Raw genomic sequence first — 20,389 nt, forward strand, 5'->3', positions numbered from 1 at the left:
ACATGTAAAAAATAGGCACGTGGTAAACAAAGTAAATAAATATAAGGTATACAAAAAATATACTATACTTGGAGATAGAGGTAGAGGAGGTTACAATAGTTGTATATGGAAAATGTGCAAATAAGTGGCAGAAGTGCAAAAATGCTTGTAGCAGAGTTTGTGTGTAAAGTGCAATGGTTTTGAGTGTATCCGAGTGTATAGGGCTGTTCGTGCTGTAGGCTGGTTGCAGTACTGCACTTTGATACACATTTTCGATACACTAACCGAAATTCGCGGTCTCACTCGTAATTGGCTGGTTTACTGCGCATGTCTGTACTATGACCAAATGGCTAATTTGCATACCGCGGTCAGCATTCGGGCAAGCTACTGAACATGGAATACAGAATGCGCCATGTTTTGCATCCAAGAAGGAGCCTGGAAGAAGGGAAGATTATTTTGGATATTTTGTTCGACCCCACTGGCACGAGCAAGCATCTTCGTCAGGTAAGAAAATATACGGGGGCAGTGGTTCGAATGTTTATGTAGTTTGGTATGATACTGATCATTCCATGTAAGTTAACGTTAAAGTTGATTATATTCATGTAGTCGTTGCACTAGTTATGTGAATTAAGTAATAAAAATAACTTAACTAATGACTTGAATAAAAAAAACGAGGATAGTTCCATGTGCATTTTAATTAAACTTAATGGTCCTTTGTATGTAGTTTGAAATGCCGTATTAAAAGCTATCGTATGTAGCCAGTAGGCTTTAATTTAGGGGGGGGGGGGGGGCTGTCAGAAAAGGTTTGAATACCACCGCAGAGCTTATCATAAGGTTTACACAGTGGTGAAAAGTCCAGATCCTGAAAGTACTAATCCAGGCCGAGATTTTGTTTCAACCAACCAGTTGAGCATAAAGTACTGAACAGCTTGGTTGAAGGACATCTTGGTCTGGATTTGTGCTTTTGGGATCTGGACTTTCCACCGCCATGTACACCTTGTCATAAGCTTCGGGCTCAGCAAGACCATTCAATGGAGTGGAAATTGAGACTCGATGGATAGTGATTTTGGGGAGATTGTGGTGCAGGAGGTTGTGCTTTCGTTCGGCAACCAGAGGATTGCAGGTTGGAGCCCATGTTCCTCCTGACCCCATCAAAGTGTCCTTGAGCAAGATACTGAACCCCAAATTGCTCCCGGTGAGCAGGTTGGCACCTTGCATGACAGCCTCCGCCACCGGTGTGTGAATGAGTGTGTGGATGGGTGAATGTGAGGCATGAAATGTAAAGCGCTTTGAGTACCCGTAGGAGTAGAAAAGCGCTATATAAGTGCAGTCCATTTACCATTAAGTCTGTTCCATTTAAGTTTACAGCATATAATACTCACCTTTCAGAGATTGCTCATTACATATGTAAATGATAAGACTGATGTAGCCTAGTGCAGTGTTTCCCAATCCAGTCCTTGGAGACCCACAGACTGTCTATGTCAGGAGCTGGAAGGGAGTAAAAATGTGGACCAGCACTGGGTCCCCGAGAACTGGATAGGGAAACACTGGGCTAGCGAATCGCCATGCATGTGAGGTTGAGAGTGAATGAGCCGGGCATTTTAGAGGGACTCACCCCCTCGCTGGGCACACATAGGGCTGATGTGATAATTCCCGGACGCCTGTCTAGCAGTCCCACCCTGGCCTCCTCTCACTGAGGTGTGTGCTTTTGAGGAGGCCTGCAATAAGCTAAATGTTCCTTCGCGGGCAGACAACAAATAATCAGAGAGGTGCTGATCTATGGCTCTGTGTGTGCGGTCCCTTTGACTCCTCTGCTGTTTGCATCTCTGGTCTCTATGGTGATAACTTAGTTGCCCAGAGGCAAAGAGTGGTGGATGATTTGAAACGATGGTTTATTTTCCATTTGCAGAAGTATGAGTGCCAGTACATTGGATGCTTCTGTTCTTGTATCACATCCTTCTCTCCTTTTGAAACATACTGCTGAGAGTGAAACATGGGGTCTGAGAGCAGGTTTAGGCAATTTCTCTGGTGCCCCTGGAGAATTTTTGGGGAGGTGGGGGAGTTATTTAAGGGTCTTACTCAAAGACCCAGTGGAAATGTGTCTATTCTGCTAAGGTGTAACACTTAACACTTTATGTCAAGTTCAGCTTAACATTATCTCACCTTTACCATGTCAAACTTGTTCAAATCAACATATCAATATTGTGTCAGTGCATTACTAAATTTCTGTTCCAAACATCTGTATTGCAGTGCTGTAATGTGCATATGTAGAGCCTCTGTGCAAAATAACGTAGAAATGCTCAGATACCTTATGGATTATGAGCATTGTTGAGCTTGTTGAGCTTGGTTGACTGTGTATGTGTTAATGAGTGATGCTTGATCACAGAGAACGTTTCTGGTAGATTACCGACACCTAAAGGCATAGATCAGCTCTGATCTGATAACTCTTGCATCATTACAACAGAAATACGTGCAGGGCAGCAGTCATGTTACAGTGCTAACAAGCAAAACATTTAGTCATATTGCCCTTATTAATCAGTAACTTTGGTTTTGTGAAGCTGTTTGGGTTCCTGCTCTCTTTCTGTTCTTAACTATGTAGTTTGTTTCCATCCGAGTCAAAGATGAAGCCATTCTCACCACTTTTGGACTTTGCTGTGCTTTTTTCCCTGTTGCAAAACCTTTCGCTTGGCTGCGTGATCCGGTCTCACTTTTGAACACTGCTGAGTCGCATGAGGGTTGGAGTGACAACAGATCCTATCAGTGTGGGATTACCCTCTGCTCTGGGAGTTAAAATTCACCCTGAGATCCTGCCATTTTTCCATTAAAGTTCAGTCGAGGTAGGAAGTTACTGTCAAGCGTGTAATCTGCCTTGCAGTGTCCATGAATTTTTAAGCCATTGATTCCAGCATTGTGGGCTAATGAACAGTAGGAAGAGACTAAGTGCCTCCAACCAGCTGTTAATACCATCCGGTTGCATAATACACAGAATGCATTCTTGTGCTCTTGTAGGTTCTAGAAACCCAAACAATTTCCTACTCATACATGTGCCCATGAGACAAAGTCTATCGTTTTAAATGAATCATGACAGCTGTGCCAGATTGTTCCAGGTTTCCATTGAGGAAAAACATGATACTTGAGGTTTTGAGCGAAAGAATTCATTAAATATTCCGAGACAGTTAAATTGGTGCAACTGTGGTGCATTAGGTGCTTTAAGCTATTTATGTAAAAGGAGGTTATGTCGCCACATGAGAGCAGTTTATATCAGCCTATGGCTGGCTAGCAATGCCTTATTCAGGGGTGATTCTAAGATTTTTTTGAGGTGGGGGGCATGATTCATATGGAGGGGCCAGCCTTATCAATAGCCAATGATAAGTTTTGAATGGGTGAGTAACAGGGGAGTGGGGAAACGAAAGTCCTGCACTGAGTAGGCAGGTCAGAGATCCATCCATCCATGCATTTTCTGCAGAGTCTACTCCTGAAGCTATGGGAACAAGGCAGGGAATAACCCAGGATGGGACGCCAATTAACCCATTGAGGTTGTAGGTTATAAGTTTATTTGAACTTTTGCAGAAATATTAAAGAAAGCAAATACAGAAATGGGTAATTTTATTAATTTAGACATCATCTGTACAGTTTAAAAACTAGAGTTTAAAACTGTAGCATTTAAAAAATCGTGATGTGCGTGATCAGCACAAATAATTACGCATGACATGTCAGCGATGGTGATATTAATGGCAGAAGACTCTGGAGTGTGTTTTTATTTATATGTGTTTGGTGTTCAGTGGAATCATGCCTCACGCTCGACTGAATTCCCCAGTGCAATCGATGCCGCATGGCACATCACTGAATGGAGTCTGTTACCGGGCATTAATGGCTTTTTTCCCCAGATGGTCATGTGACGTGATAATGGATACACTGCTCACATTTGGGGGAGGAGGGCAGCAAAATGCCTCTTGGACTTTTTTCGAGGTCCCATTATTGCCATCCGGGAGCACATGTGCGAATCTGATGACGGGTCTTACTGCATCTCGTCCTGCCACTGCAGTGGTGGCCGCACTGTAGTTCTGACACTGGCCACCGATGCTGTCGTTCTTGATCCTTTTCTGTTGATTTTTTTTCTTTGTTTCTGTCACTATGAAGTGATCTGCCTTAGATGCCACACCGCCCTGCAAAGGCAGAACTCGGTACCTGCGCTAACACTGAAACTGAGGAAAAGGGCTTTGAAATTCTTTGACTGTCCTATACGTGCAGAAGGTAGGTATATTATAGTGTCATTGTCAAAAGCCAGCATAGTCAAATTAAGATATTTTGTTACTATATAAAAAAGACCCCGAGAGACCAGTTGTCAGTCAGAACTCCATCCTTCCATTTTCTGTACCCATTTGTCCTACTCGAGGGCTAGTGTGCACCATGGTGTGCTGAATCCCAGACTGTTTGAAGACGTCTTTTTAATGTATCTGACTCCATCATCTAATGAGGAACGTAGTTTAAAAACAAGCATTGGTGCTCTAAAAACCATCACCCTCAGACTAATGGCCATTTAAAGAACGATTCTTCAGCTTTATGAAGTAACATTTCTCATTAAGACAGCACATATGGAACACTGCATGTTATGTTTACTCGTAATGTCTGTCATGTTCTTGGCTTAATTAGAGCAGCCCTGCTGTCTCCACCATCAGTTTCCTTTGTCTGTATTGTGGAGGAGGCACTTTGACAGTGAAGGGGAAGAAATTTAGTGTTTGTGTCTCATCTGTGCGGGAGAGAGACAGTTTTCAAACGGCAGATTTGCGTCACCATTTGTTATGTCTGCGTTTCTTTAAAAAGCTGTGGATAGCATTGCCGGATAGACTGCTATAATGTGACAGTGCATTCAGGGCTCTCAGATGAGAATGCCTTAAAAATGGTTTCCATTATGGCAGAATTATAACGCCGGCAGATAGCCATTTCTTCCAGTGAGTCAAGGGTAGGCACAGACTTGGTAAACACTCAGAGGATCCATAAATTGCACAGACGTGGAGTTGCTGCGCTCCATTCCTGGAACTGGTGTCTCACTTATGCTTTGTTTAATGACAGCGTTGGTGATTTTGTTGTAATCTCTAGGGGATGCATTTAAAAATAAAATCGCTTTGGGCTTTACAGCAGTCTTCCGGCTGACGTTAGCACATTTGTTTGATTTTTAATATAAACCGTGTCTTAATAGGATGCCTCAGCCACTCTGTCTAAGCAAGACTCTTTAGTCTCCAGGGCTGGATCAGAGGTACAGAAATATCCATCCAACCGCTTGTCCTATGCAAGGTCACAGGGGTCTGGATGCTTTGGGTATGAGGCAGGGAATAACCCAGGACAGGATGCCAACCCATCACAGGGTTACCAATTCACACAACACCAATTCTCCACAGCATGATGACACGGCGAGAACATACAATCTCCACAGACACAGAGCTGGGACAGAGACTCAAACCCTGGGCTCCTCAGGTGTGAGGCAGCTGTAATAGTCATTCCGTCACTGCAACAGTGCAACCAGTGGCTGTGGATTTGTGTGTCACGTTGAAAAGCACTCTTTTGTATTGTCAGAAGCTCTGCCCAACTGACTATAAAAAAGTCATATGACCAACATTAGAGTTGTGTTTTTAAAGGGCACAGTGAACACTAGTAACAGAAAAGGGTTCTTTGTGCCCTTAACACATCTGACGATGCCTGTAGTTACTCCGCTTCAGAGTATCTTCATGGACAGCAATAATTCCTGAAAGGCTGTCATTATGAATGCCTATACTACCTATACTATAGTACCTTACCTCAAACCTTAACTTATCTTAAGATAAGAAAAGCACAAACCAATGTTAATAATTTGCTAAAATAACATGCCTCCCAAGACTGAAATTGAGGTGCAATGAATCATGGGAATGGTCTCGTTTAGTGAGGATGCGATTGATGCGATTGAGTATTGGACCAGGTCTTCAGCAATGGAAGATGACGTAAAAGATGTACACAGGAACACAAGCGTGGTGAAGTTCGCATATTGAGAAACTCCCCTTACCTCATTCCGTGATGAAATCCATGCCCAGGTGCACTGGTCCTCTTCCAGTCAAACGGAGAGTGAACCCAGCAAGGTTTTCCAAAGCAGCTAACCCTGCCTGTCAGCTTTGTGTTTCCGCTAATCCATCTGGAAAATGGCACCTGCCTTGGACAGAAAGCAGCACAGAAACCTTCTTGGCAGGTGGGAACCTCGCTTTGTTTTCTAAAATATAATTAGTATGGATATTTTTTTCTGCCCTTTTTTTCTTTTCTATTGCCTTTTTGAGTAATAAATTACTCATTTTTTTTGCCAGTATCCCCTAGGGGTGACATTTGTCCAAACCAGTCCGAACAATTTAAAGTTGAGTAATTCAGATTTGGTTACCAGATCAACACACAGTCTAATTACATTCCATAAATCCGCGTAGGTTTCCTTTGGACTAATATGACATTTTTTATTTCTTACAAGTCAAATTCTAATTTCTTCCCTCTCACCCTGCTTCAGTCACGATCTGGGGGAGGGGGGGGGATTGACCCTCTCATAGAATGGCCCCTCTGTGCTCTAGGGATGCTGAGCCCCCCCGGCCTCTTTTTCCCAACCTTACAGTTCCTGTGTCGTGTCCTTTCGCTGTGGAAAACACCTGCATGCACTATGTGCGTGAGAGAAAATATGACGTAGAGATTAATGGATTACAGGACTGACTAAGGTTTGCCCTAATAAATGATTCACGGGGTCTTATATTTAATTCAGCTTGACAATAAAATAGTATTGACTTTTGAATAGAGATACTTATAAATAGCGACTACCAGACAGCGGGTAGCTCTGATTTATTGAAATATAAGGACCACAATTAAGTCGATGAATCAGAGGATATGTCTGCCACCACTGAATGCCTATTGTCATATTAAATTCCTAGATCTGCGATCTCTACAGTAATGCAACAGTGCTTTATTATACAGACAAGATAATCATTACGTAGAAGTCTACTTTTCCAGTTTTATTTAAGCTTTTTTTATATTTATCATGCATTTTGTTATTCTCCTAAGAGAAAGGTCTTTTTTCCTCTCCTCTAACCGGTAGATGATTAACACAAATTCAGTAACATTGCCAAGGTCTAGAATATTCCATGTGTGAGCAGTAGAATTACAATCATCAGGTGCGAGGAGACAAACACAGACATATAACACCACTTTCCACCCAAAGGGTGAGGTGCCCCTGAATTGGACGCACTTACGCTCGTTTGTAGATGTAAGGAAACCCCCCAACCTGGAGGCGGATGGATTACTTCTGGCTGGCATGGAGGTCACCCTGAGCCTCAGTGTATAGATAACCCACCATTTTGCCCCACAGAAGCTGTGACTCATGTCCGCCTCTCAGCAGATGTCAGGGTGTCCCAGCAGAGGTGGAAACGGTGCAGTGGTCATGTTCCAGGCGCACTGAACCCTCCAGATCACTGGTGTGTTTCGTGTTTACAGGGCAAGGTAGCATGGCATCACTGTCCAATGACACGTATGTATCCAAAAATCCATTATTTCGGGAATGGCTAGCCTAGCCCCCCCCCCCCCCCAAGAGTAGTTAAATAATAATTTTAATAAATAAAATACATTAATACATCTCCAATTAATTTATAGTAAAACTATTTCATAGCACATGGTATCTGGAGGTTAACTAGTATGCTCAAGTGAGCCTTTACACAGCTGCCAGTGAACGGTTTACTGTTTTAAAAGGACTTATGTGGATTTTTGTCAGTGAAGCAAACATGTCACTGTCAACAAGATGCTAACTAATCTAGCTTTGAAATAGTTTTGTCCCAGGACCAGGAATTATGGACGCCGGAATTGTTCTTGTGTCAGATGAGGGGCCCCAATGAGCTGTTTTGCTTTGGCCTCCTTTTTTTAAAAAATAAAACAGACGAACATCAAGATGCTGTTAATTAACAATCAAGTGAGGGACAAAGGCTGTGGATTGCTGATTCTGGAAAACAAAATTAAAGATTTTAAAACTGCCAAAATCCAAATGTATGTGATACTATCCTTGACATTTTATTTGTTTTTATTTCATTGCAGTTTATATTTTTGCTCTGTGTCATGCCCCGCTTGTCCGATCCTGTCGCTGAGTTCAATAAAAATTAATACTGTCTTCCAGGATAGCATGAATCCACACACACATTCACACACCGGTGGCGGGGGCTGCCACGCAAGGCGCCAATCTGCTCACTAGGAGCAATTTGGGGTTCAGTGTCTTGCTCAAGCACTCTTTTATGGGGTCAGGAGGAACCAAGGCTCGAACCTGCAACCCTCCAGTTGCCAAATGGTAGCACTACCTCCTGCAGAAATAGTGGAAATGATCACTGCCATCCCACAATTTTTCCTGGATTTCCATCTTCCATTTAACACAAAGATGTGACTCAAGCTCTTTTTTTTCATCCAGGTTAAATTGAATTGAATTTATTGAATAAGGAATGGCTCAGTCCTTTCCCTGAAGATTAATTTAACTCATTGAAAAAAAGAAATGTTCACCATCTACATGACTTCTTTCCACCCCGTGTCCTGCTGATATAATCATTCATTAATCCTCTTTCTGCCGAAAAGTCACAGAACGTTGACGATTTGCCTCCATCTACTCCTGTCCTGGCTGATGTGTTTTCCACTTCACCCCATGTGAGGTCCATCTCCTTTAGCTCTTTCATCACAGTTCGCCGTCAGGTTGTTTTAGGGCGGCCTTGTCAGCTGGTGTCCATCTCAGAGCAACCACTGGTATATGGTTCTCGTCCATTCTGAGGACGTGGCCAAGCCATCAGCGTTCAGTAATCCCAGGAAAGCTGAACCTGTGCCTTTCCATCTCACTGATGACCTGCGCTCTTTTGGATGTTTCAAACACGTTCCTAGGCAGATCTTAGTCGTGAACCTGAGTAAGCTGTCTGTCATACCTCTTACTTCCTGGAGGCTTTCAACAGAAGTAGTCTTACTGCTAATTATTAGGCTCAAGTCCACTATAGGTTCGGTAATTGTAGCATTCGTCCTCGTTTCCATAACTTGATGGAAGTTTTACAGGGTGGGGTCATTGGCCCCACGCCCAGCCCTCAACGTAGGGGATCAGGTGCTGAATTTCGTCTGGTCTGTATACTGAAATGACAAGATATCAGCACTGGGGAAGCCAGTCAGGATAAGCTTGCGATTTATTTTTAAGACACTGAAGCTGTTCCAGGATTCAGCTGCGGTAGGAGAACTGTCCCAGTATGGATCTGCTACTCTTTAAACAGCACTAATTTTGCTTTGCCGTGCTGGTCCACTCACAGTGTCCACCAAAATTCTAGCTGTCATAGTTTGTGTTAGAATAACACCTGTTCTCTGCCCTCTGCGGCATGCTGAGAAGTGTGATGGACAGTCCAGTACATTTTTAGGGAGAAAACAGGATAAAATGATAGGAATTGTGTAAGTACATCAAGAGAAATAAAACAACTAATGCTAATGAACATTTCTTAGCATTGCTACGTTTCTGCATAACAAGAGTCTCCCTATGGTACTGAATATTTAGGAGGTCACTAGGGAAGATGGACAGATCACAGACTGGATTATAGTTGATAAAATACGGTATTTTATCAATTATTATTACCGGGAGTGACATGGTGACTCAGTGGGTACCCTGCAATGGACTGGCATCCAGCCCTAAATTTCCCAAAGCATCTGATTGCATGTGTGAGTGTGTGTCTTGCGATGGACTGGTATCCTACCCTGGGTGCATGCTGCCTTTCATTCTGCGCTTCATGGGAAAACCTGTAGGTTCACTGTGACCTTGTACTAGATCAGGTTATGAAAGCAGGATATTTGGATTATTATTACAGGAAAACATTTTATTACAGGAATTCACAGCATGAAGGACACACTGTACACCTCATTAAAAGCTGCTATAAAAATTTAGTGAATATGACATTTCTAAGTAAGCAGAGCATTTGCTCTGCTAAACTTCAGAGAAGGTGATTGTTACTCCCAGGATAAACGAACTATTCAAACTGCAAACAAATGAAGCTCTGTGTGATAGCCAGATGCTTTAGAAAGAGGTGGAGTGTTTGGGTTGTTCTCTGTCTGGTAGTGTTTTTTTTTAATTTAATTTCACTCACGAGCATCGGATGTGATGGTCATCAAGATCACTTCAAGTCTCTGAGAACAAAGTTGCCAAACTGGGTAGATACAAACCCGTAATGGCAACTATCACTCTGAACCTCCCACTGTATCAGGCATTGTGGAGAATTACTCTGGAGGGTGTTTCACAAAGCACGATTTCTCAGTTAGGTGAGTTAACTTAAACTAGAAGTCATAATTGTCCAATAAGAGTTTAGGTAAGGAGCATTCCCAATGGACAATCATCTCTTGTAGCTTAAGTTAAGTCAGTTGATTGAGAAATCTTGCTTTGTGGAACACCTCCCTGGTCTCCCTGATTTGTGACCCAGGTTACTTTCATAAACATTCTTTGCTATATTTCTATGTATTCTTATTTATATTTATTTATTTATAATAGTATGGTAGTAGTAGTATTCATTTTTCTATTTTGGTGTGGAGCATATAATGAAAGACTTTAGCACCATCAACTGGCCAGACACTGAAAGTGCAGGTCATAAGCTTGCAATGCTGTTAACTCAAAACAGCTGTTGATTTAGATGATCTATTATGCTTTTTGGGATGCGTTTAAATTAGTGATTCTCAGACTGTGGTACATGAACCACAGTGCCCCCCAGGTGGTAGGAGAGAAGACCGTGGCAATTCGTTACTGTTATTCAGGTTACTGTGATTTTTTTTTCACCGGTGTGTTTTTTGATCCGAAGTGATATTTTGGTCTAAGGAATTTGAAGAAACACTGTTTTAAATAATTAGGATTATTTCATACATAGACTGGGAATTTGATACATATCAGTCTTGTTAGATGAGGAGATCTTTCCCTCACACACGCATATAAAGTGCCTTGGGTCAACTCTATTCTGAAAGGTGCTATATAAAAATCAGTTGAATTGCATTGCATTCTCAATTAGTCACACTGTCCTCATGAGTTTGATTTTGCTGATAATTTTCTTGTGCACCCGCAAAAAAAATGTTACATGCAATTTTTACCGAAAATGTTGCCTATTAAAAAGGGTTTTCCTGAGCATAGGTATGGATCAGGAAGATAATGATTCTGTTGCGCGTCTCTAATCCTTGTCATTGATAATTCTATCGGCGGCTGTGCTTTTAGCGAATTGCTTCAAATCCACCCTTCTCTACCTGAAGCTGGACGTGATGGTGACCTGAAAGGGGGTCTGGCCCTACGACAACAGACACTTTCTGCATTACTAATACTATGGGGGGTATGATCCATAAAGAGCTGAAAAACTTTGAAAATAAAAAGTGAAAAAAAAACTCTCTTAAAAAAATAATTAAAAAAATTTAAATTAGACGGTAGAGGTAACACACCCAAATGGTTTCAATGTTGTTTCCCCTCCCCGTGTTATTAATTTTTTGTTTATTTATTTGTACCTCCCAGAAACCCCCGGCAAAAGCGGCGACGAAGGCGGAATCCCCCAGATGGCAGTGGAGGTGTCCCTAAAGGATCTCCTCCTCATAGTGTAGGTAAGTTACTAGTATCACTTTTTTTTGTTGTGCTGTTAAAGAGCGTTTTTTTTTTTTTTTTTTAAATAAATAGGAATATTCCTATTTAAAAAAGTGATAATTTGGAACGAAGCATATATTTAGGGTTGGGGTTCAGGTAGATATAGGTGGTCAGGGTTAGAATGAGGGGTGGGGGTAGAGGTAAGGAGTAAGATTAGGGTTAATTATTTTTACTTACACCCTTTTGCATCCAATTTTTAAATCCTCCATCCTTCCTCCCAGATGTAAAACTGGTATTTCCCCAAATTGGCGAGAGTGCAGAAAAATTTATGGGCTCACCTAGGAATGTATGGGCTTCGTGCCAGACTAGTATAGTATTTCTAAGAAAGGGATTGTTGGTATTCTTCGCAAGGCATTTAGTTGGTGAAGAATAAAGATATGACTGCAATCATACTCTGAAACTCTACTCATCAAGCCGGATCTGAGGAACTTTGTTTCTAATCTCTTCCGGTTTTGATGCTAATATGCTAACATGATTGTAGTTGTTTTTGTGCATTGGCTATTTTGATGCTAGTTGTATCACTTGACTCTACTTATTATGCCTTATCTGAGGAACTTTGTTTCTAATCTCTAGAACATTCCTAGGCTGAGATACGCCCACTTCCTGTTTTGATGCTAATATTCTAACATGATTGTAGTTTTTTTTGTGCATTGGCTATTTCGATGCTAGTTGCATCACTTGATTCTACTCATCAAGCCAGATCTGAGGAACTTTGTTGCTAATCTCTAGGACATTCCTAGGCTGAGATACGCCCACTTCCTGTTTTGATGCTAACATGCTAACATGTTTTTGAGATAACTGCAGATTCTGAATCTAGGATGCGCAATATGCCTAGATCCAACGTTTCAGCCTGATCTGAGTATGCTAAGGCATTTTACATGCTAATAGGCTAGCATGTTAACTTTTGAAATAGCTAAAATGCTTGTAGCTTTTTTTGTACATTTCCTATTTTGACGCTGGTTGCATCCCTTGACTCTACTCATTAAGACGGATCTGAGTAACTTTGTTTCTAATCTCTAGGATATTCCTAGGCTGAGATACGCCCACTTCCTGTTTTGATGCTAATATGCTAACAGGCTTGTAGCTTTTTTGTACATTGCCTGTTTTGACGCTAGTTGCATCACTTGATTCTACTCATCAAGCCGGATCTGAAGAATTTTGTTACTAGTGTCTACGACATTCCTAGGCTGAGATACACCCACTTCCTGTTTTGATGCTAACATGCTAACAGGCTAACATGCTAAGTTTTGAGATTAGTGCAGATTCTGAATCTGGGAGGCGCAGTACGCCTAGATCCAAAGATTCAGCCTGATCTGGGCATTTTACATGCTAACATGCTAACATGCTATGCTAGAGGAGTCAGCGACTCTGACGTGACTGGCATTCCCGAAGTTCTTGTGAGGGCAGATGCGTGTAATTCCTACTGGGCGTCCGGCACAATGGCTTGTGAGATATGGTCATGGAGAAATGTGATCTTAAGGTCCAACAACAAGGCTCTGGAGTTTTTGTTGACACAGTGCAGTTTTGTTTTTATTCACATCGCTGGGAGAGATGGAAATGCCAGAGAAAATAAACAGTACGAGTCAGCATGCTAAACCTTATACTGAAAAAAATTATATGCTTCAGTAAAAATGCATCCGTACACCAATAATATTTTAGTAGGAAAAAACATTTTGCACCGTTGTTAACAGTATTATGTGTGTCTTCTCTTAGCACTGATTGCACTAATAAGTCCTTTTGTAAAGCAGTCAGATTTTTCTGTGGTTTGTAGTGTTTGTTCTCACCACCAACTGGATTCACTTTAGAATGTGATTTTCAATCCCGACATTTGACGTCTTCTTGGTTGATTTTAGCATGTGTTTAAGATCATACTTACTGTGGAAGTGGATGTCCTGTTTTTGGCAAAGTCTAAGCCCAGCCAGAGCAAACAAGAATTTTGGATAAGAGCTGTCATTTGTTCAATGCCATAGAATTGGAAATGGACAGTATGGACACGTCCTTACCAATACTGTGGAAATACTGTGTGTGTTTATGGGTCAGGGGGTTCAGGGCTGATTTTGCCCCTAACAATATTGAAACCAGACCTATGCTCTTGCATTTGTGATACCATCTATCTTAGTGACTTGTGGATGTCAGACCACACTATAAATATTAAGCCACATTTCATATTGGGAAATAAGTTCTTTAGAAATTTTTAATCAGATTATCGAGTTTCCATCCTTTCTCTTATTTCCCTCAGGGGATATTTTCTTCATGATTGTTGTCAGGGTCGTTGCCTGTCTGGCTCCATCCCTTTTGTTTCCTTCCTGTTTTGCCAGTAGGTGTCAATGGTCATCCTGTTTCCTTTATCCTGTAGCCCTTAGTCCTTAGTGTGTTTCCCTGCTCCCGGGGCTGCCTCATAGCTCTCTGGGTTGAGCGTGTGGTTCTGTGGCTTTACCCCTCTAGTCATGATTTTGAGGCCAGCTTCACCTATTGTGTATTTTATATTAGTTTATTCCTTGTGTTTTGCGTTTTTTTATTTTTTGTCTTTGCTTTTTGCCCTTGTTTTTGGCCTACCCTGTCCTTGCCTGGTTCAAATCTGTTCTGCTTATACTTTTGTCCCTAGTCTTTTCCTAGTGTTGTGAGCCTGTGAGTTTAGTAATGTTCCTTAGTTTCCTGTGCTTGTTAATTGTATGTATTCCACTTGTTTCTTGTTGTCCTGTGCCTTACTGATTCGTTAATTGAGTCAGGGTTTTCACCTGTCCAACACAATGTCCTGTTCATGGTGTATTTAAGTGCCTGCTTTTGTTCTGTTCCTTCTTTTGTTCTGTCACTGTTTCTTAGTGTTGCTCTGTGTGTGTTAGTGATATTCTTTACTATTCCATGTTAGTTAGTTGCAGTGCTCCTGTGTTTAGCCATGTCCTTAATGTTATGGTTCCCTTGGTTATGGAACATCTGATTGTTTGGTCCCGCCTCCTCTAGCTGCTTGGACCCACCTTCTGTATAATCGGATTGGTTATCTCTCTGAACCAATCATTGTATTAACACCTTTCCTGTAGAGCTCAGTAATCTTTTATGTGTGGGTAGTTATTACTATATTTGTGACTGATGTAAGGCACCTTAGATCCATTCATGCATTAATCGTCCAAGTAGCTGGGGTTGCAGGAGACCCGGAGACAATGACAATGGGCATGAGACAGAGTTACGGTCTGGATGGAATGACACACCTTCTCAATTAAGACAATTTTTTAATGGAAGGCTCTTACCCAACAGGCATACGCATGTGTAATCCGGTGTTCGATTCTTTTTTTTAAATTTTATTCTGCGGAGTATGAATAGAACATGGTTGTTTTGCATTCCTGTATCCGTTTACTTTAATTGGGTTCTGTTATGTCCGCCAATCGGGAAAAGGGGCGGGAACGAGAGACTCTGGCGGGAACGAGAGACTCTGGCGGGGAAAAAGGAAGACTGGCGGGGAAGGAGAAGCGGACAAGACTGCTCGTCTTGTGAGCGACTGTTTCAAGCCGTGGAGCGGTGAGAAATGCCAGCGTACCCGGTCAAGAGAGAGAAGCCGGCTGGAGCGGGAGTCGCAGGACTGCTCGTCTTGCGAGGGGCTCGCCACAAGCTGTGGACAGCGGAGAATCACCAGCACAGCGCTTCGGAGAGGGAGAGTAAATTCGCCCTACGGGAGGGAAAGACCGTGGGATGAAGGAAAGATATTTGGAGCACGCCTGGAACTGGGTGGACTGGTAGGCGTATTATTTTTTATTTATTTTGTTTTTGCTCTTCAGAGTGAAGCGTCCATTTTTTTCGTTTGTAGTCACTACGGGCGCAAGCATCAACCAGGCCTGCCACGGTCCTTTGCTTTAATTTTCTTCATATTTAAGTATTTGATGGACTACCGGACTGAGGGTTATTGTATATTTGTTGTTGTTTTTGAATATGTTTGAATGTATTATGTTTGGTGTCGATTAGTGTAATTTAGTAAATGTTTTAAAGTTAACTGCGTCATTGTGTATTGCGGAGAAGATTGCACCGAACATAGCCTATGCTAGTTTGGCACAGGCCCTGATTGGGATCGCAGCGCATTAGAAAGGGAGAGGACGAACGAAACCAGGGCCCCCCGGTTAGTGTTAATATAGTGTACGACCCCATAGAGGGCCGACGGGGGCGCTACATAAATTGGAGGCACCGCTGGGATATGCGTTGCGTTTATTAAAATGAACTCATAGTTAGGTGCGATCTTCTTCAGTTTTAGAAAATTGCCAAGCGTTTGTCAAATGGAGTCCAGTTATATTTAACGTTTCAGAGCGAGCTTGTTCGTTGGTGTCAGGGGGAAGGTCTTGAGGCTAACCATGCCTTCTTAGTGGTTGGAGTAGACGAGGAAGTTACCGGTCGGCAAATTGAGGAAGTACTTCAAGGCGTTCAGGGTTGCGGACGCATGAGAGTGAGAGGTAAGACGTACAGTAAAGAGGCCGTTTGCCTGATAGTCCTGTACGAATGCTCGGAGGAGACAGAACTCTCGACTGCCCCCAGGGAAGTTAAATGTGTTGATGGAGCCCAAGTGTGGAAAATTGTAGTGGCTAACCTGGCTCCTATGGTTCCAAGTGGGTTCACAGAAAAATTGAAGGACCTTTTAATGACTGAAGGGAAAACGGTGGCTGATTTACGGAGCTATTGTGCTGCCAGTAGTTCTAAAAGGGACAGTGAGGAGTCACTTTTTGAAGTAATGGGAGAGTTGTTAAAACAGGTTTATAAGGGTCAGTCTGAGGGTCAGGGTTACTGCCGCCCCAGGGTTTTTTCAGGCATCACTCCCACTCCTGCAGGGGAGGAACCCTTGGAGTATTGGCTGGAGCAGGCAACTTTGATGGTAGAGGAGAGTGATTGTCCTGATAGAGAAAAGAGGCGTAGAATACTGGAAAGTTTGAGGGGCCCTGCTTTAGAGATTATCAGGGTTCTGAGATTCAGTAAACCTGAAGCCAAGCCCGGAGAATACCTGAAAGCTATAAACAGTGCTTTTGGGTCACCAGAATCTGGCGAGGATTTGTATTTTGCGTTCCGTTTTATGCAACAAAAATCTGGTGAGAAATTATCAGATTATTTTAGGAGACTGGAACCTTTCCTGGCAAAAGTGGTAAAGAAAGGAGGAATATTGGTAAGGGATATGGATAGGGTAAGGGTAGAGCAGTTACTCAGAGGAGCAGTGGGCGCTGATTTGCTGTTATTACAATTGTGCCTCAAAGAGAGGAGGAATAACCCCCCTGCTTTTATTGACTTACCGAGATTCGGGAAGAGGAAGAGTATGAAAAGTCACGGCAGCGAGTAAGTGTTAGGGTTCGTAATGTTGGAGCTCAAGAGGATTCTGTTGTGTCAGGATTTGAGATGCAGGAGTTAAAGGCTGATCTAAAGGCCTTGAAGGCTAAAGTAATAGCAATGAGCAGCAATCCTAATGCTACTAGGGATGCTATGGAGACACAAATTTTACCTTTGGAACCATTATCTGTGGATAAGGGCAGGTCAGATGTTGTTGCACTGCAGAAGAGAGTTAGTAGGCTTAAACAGAAGGTAAGGACATTAGAAGAGGTCAGGGGACGATCGGTTTTGGCTAGTGCTGTCAAACCGATTTTCAAACGAAGGCAGTTCACCATCTTCTTACAAGACATATGGCATGAGAGAGGCTGACCGTTTCTGTTACCGTTGTGGAGGAAACGGGCATATAGCTAGGAAGTGCACGTATCCAGAAAATAAGGAAGTCATTAAACTGATAGCTTCATTGCGTAGAGCCAGGGAGAAACATAGTAATAGTGACTGAGAATCTGGGAATGAGGCATTGCATTGTTCTGTAAAAAAACAAGCCATACAGTTCAAGTCAGTAAATTCTGTGCCGAAAGGTTTAGTAGGGCCCATATCTACAGTGCAGCTTAGGATCAATGGTCACCCGTGTACAGCACTGTTGGATAGTGGGTCACAGGTAACTATCTTTGAGAAGTGGTATGCACAGTACTTGTCTAATGTCCCCATCCACCCTGTATCTGGTTTAGCCATATGGGGCCTTAGTGAAGCCAGTTATCCATACAAAGGCAATGTGGTGGTGGAGGTTCAGTTCCCAAAAGAGTTTACAGGTGCTCCTGAGACATTGTCTGTTCTGGCACTGATTTGCCCGGGCCCAATTACCCCAGATCAGACTCCAGTAATCCTAGGGACTAACGCCAGTTTGTTTCAGAGGCTCACTTCTTTGTGTCAGGGAGCACAGGGTGCAGAGTTGACGCGTGTTTTGAGGGCCACCGGTACCTGAGGGACTGAGGGTTCTTATACTTTTTGAATATTTTTGAATGTATTATGTTTGGTGTCGATTAGTGTAATTTAGTAAATGTTTTAAAGTTAACTGCGTCATTGTGTATTGCGGAGAAGATTGTTCGGTGCATAGAGCCCATAGATGCATATGCTAGTTTAGCACAGGCTCTGATTGGATCGCAGCGCATTAGAAAGGGAGAGGACAAACGAAACCTGGGCCCCCCGGTTAGTGTTTAATACAGTGTACAACCCCATAGAGGGCTGACGGGGGCGCTACACATGCAAGAGAGAACAATGACAGAGAAAAAAACTCAGATTTTTTTATAATAAGCCTTATGGTGTAACTTAATATTTTGTTATTTACATGAAGTTCAACGCTTAAGGGAAATTATGCGCTGTTTATTTCTGAAAAGGCAGAACACTAGGGAACGAGATTTTTTCCCACATTTGTGCTTTGTGTTTCAGTGAAACATTACGCAATAAAGCAAGATTTAACACAAGGATTTTATTTTTGTATTTACTGATTAGGTTTTTTTTCACAGTACACACAGACACATGCATAACAAAATCTTAACAAAACCATCTGAGGCTGCATGTGACGCTGTGCTCTTTCCATTTTGTTGCTTTCGCTTGGGAATGTTGTTTCAAATCTGTCAAATCATTTTCTGAAAGCTGGATCCTTTATGAAATATTTTCCATTCCAAACCCTGAAATGCCTGTTCTGTTTGAGGAGGCCGGGGTGCAGGACATATGGTATCTGAAGGTTGGAAATCCATTGTTACTGCCGGTGAAATTTGTCTGTAGGGCTGTGTTTTTAACTAAGCATGCCTGTTTATCTCATATGTATTGGGGCAAAATGATGTGATTGTTGTGCAGAGTTGGTAGGTCTGATTGATGTCATTTCCTGTGTGCTCCTTGCTACCTAGTTTGCGAGTGGAGTGCCAGACCTAAGGTTGAAGGATTTAGCCTGCTGTCAAGTCCTCCTGGAACGTTACATCCCCAGTCCTGAGGGTCTGTGCGGAGTGCGTGAAGCCGTGTGCACCCTGAGCCAGCAGAAGCTGCATGCCATTGAGGACAGCATGTACGACAACATTGACTTCTTCAAGCTCTTCCACTTGGTCAGTCCTCTCAAGCTTAATTCTTAAGGGTGATGATTCTTCTTGCTCTCATCTAGCCCCATGTCTGATTTAGCATCAGAAGGGGGCTAAAACAGTCATCAGTTCTGCAGGATGGAGTGAGAACTCAGTCTTTAACACTTAGCAGCTATTACTTTCATGCTGACTGCGAAGCCAGTTTCCTAACTCTGGCTTATAGAAGAGGATGTTTGACTAAATGTGAGCAGTGGGGATGCTTTTGAATCCCAGCCCTCACAACCATGACGGTAAGAGCAGTTCTTAGCTACAGGGCTTACATTTTAACAGAATAAACATGGATGCTTTAGTGGGACATTGGGTGATTTGGGGTCTTTCACCCATGTTTTTTATATTGAGGACGGGCAGGGAAGTGATGCAAGGTTTCAGTAACCAAAGCTACCGATCTGTAGAGCAGGCACAGTCGATAATAAAATGTGGTTTACTCGGATATTTTTTTCATGTAAGGACATATTGTCATCTAAAAATGGATTTGTTCTCCCTGTTTTGTGGGTGAAGTCATGAGGTTTGAAGTTCTGTCAGTGTCATGAAAAATTGTAATATTAAAAATAAAATCAAGGAATAAGTTCATAGGCAAATGGTGGTTTATCCTATGCAAAGCTAACAGGAAAGAGAATATGTTTGCATTCCCTGATACTAAATGGACAGTACCACGTTGTGCTTGTGTGTGGAGCGCACATGTTTAATTTTGGTTTAATTGAAATTCGCTGCTAACAAGAGTGGTCGTTACGGTCATTTCTGTTGAGGCGGTGGGGAGGGTAGTGGTGTGATTAGCTGACCTGCTGAACAGCAAAATAAGTCAACGTCCAATCAGGCTGGAGAGATTGCCAGCTCTGCCTTTTCCGCCCCATACAGATAAGCAGTTTTACTCCACCCCCATAGTCAAGGCCCATGTTTTTCTGCATGGGTCTTTCCTGTTGTAAACAGCTGTGGGGGACAGTTTCAATCACAGCCCATGCATGGGAATTTGCGTTTTCAGTACTGCTACCTCTTGATCTGAAGTGATAAGGGAGGGCGAATGTAAGTGGAAGGATGTGGATTTTTGGAGTTCTCTTTATCGCAGAATGTTTCCTGATTTTTTTTATTTTTTTTTTTAAATAGTATATATTTTTGTTTGTTTTTCTCTGGTGGAAGACTAGCTATTATTTGGAATAAATGCAGGTTTTTTTTTTATTAAGGAAGATGCTGTGATTTCCAGCTATTTAAAATCTAAAATGCATCTTAAGTCTAATTAATGAAGTATACAGTGCACAGAAAGCCTTAGGAGATGGTATCACAGTTTTCTGAGTTAAAAAGTTAATTTACAAGCAGTCTCATTGGGTGACTTTTA

General features: G+C 42.3%; 1 protein-coding gene across 1 annotated transcript; it reads left to right on the forward strand.

Annotated features, from left to right (window-relative positions):
- The first annotated feature begins 1,032 nt into the window (after nucleotides 1–1,032).
- LOC125718462 (uncharacterized) lies at nucleotides 1,033–19,612 on the forward strand. Its single transcript, XM_048992317.1, has 3 exons — nucleotides 1,033–1,102; nucleotides 15,026–15,363; nucleotides 18,835–19,612. Exons 1-3 carry the CDS (start codon nucleotides 1,033–1,035, stop codon nucleotides 19,051–19,053), a joined length of 627 nt encoding a protein of 208 aa, XP_048848274.1. The 3' UTR covers nucleotides 19,054–19,612.
- Nucleotides 19,613–20,389: the final 777 nt, after the last annotated feature.

The sequence above is a fragment of the Brienomyrus brachyistius genome, chromosome 22 (assembly GCF_023856365.1).
Source record: "Brienomyrus brachyistius isolate T26 chromosome 22, BBRACH_0.4, whole genome shotgun sequence".
Lineage (NCBI taxonomy): Eukaryota > Metazoa > Chordata > Actinopteri > Osteoglossiformes > Mormyridae > Brienomyrus > Brienomyrus brachyistius.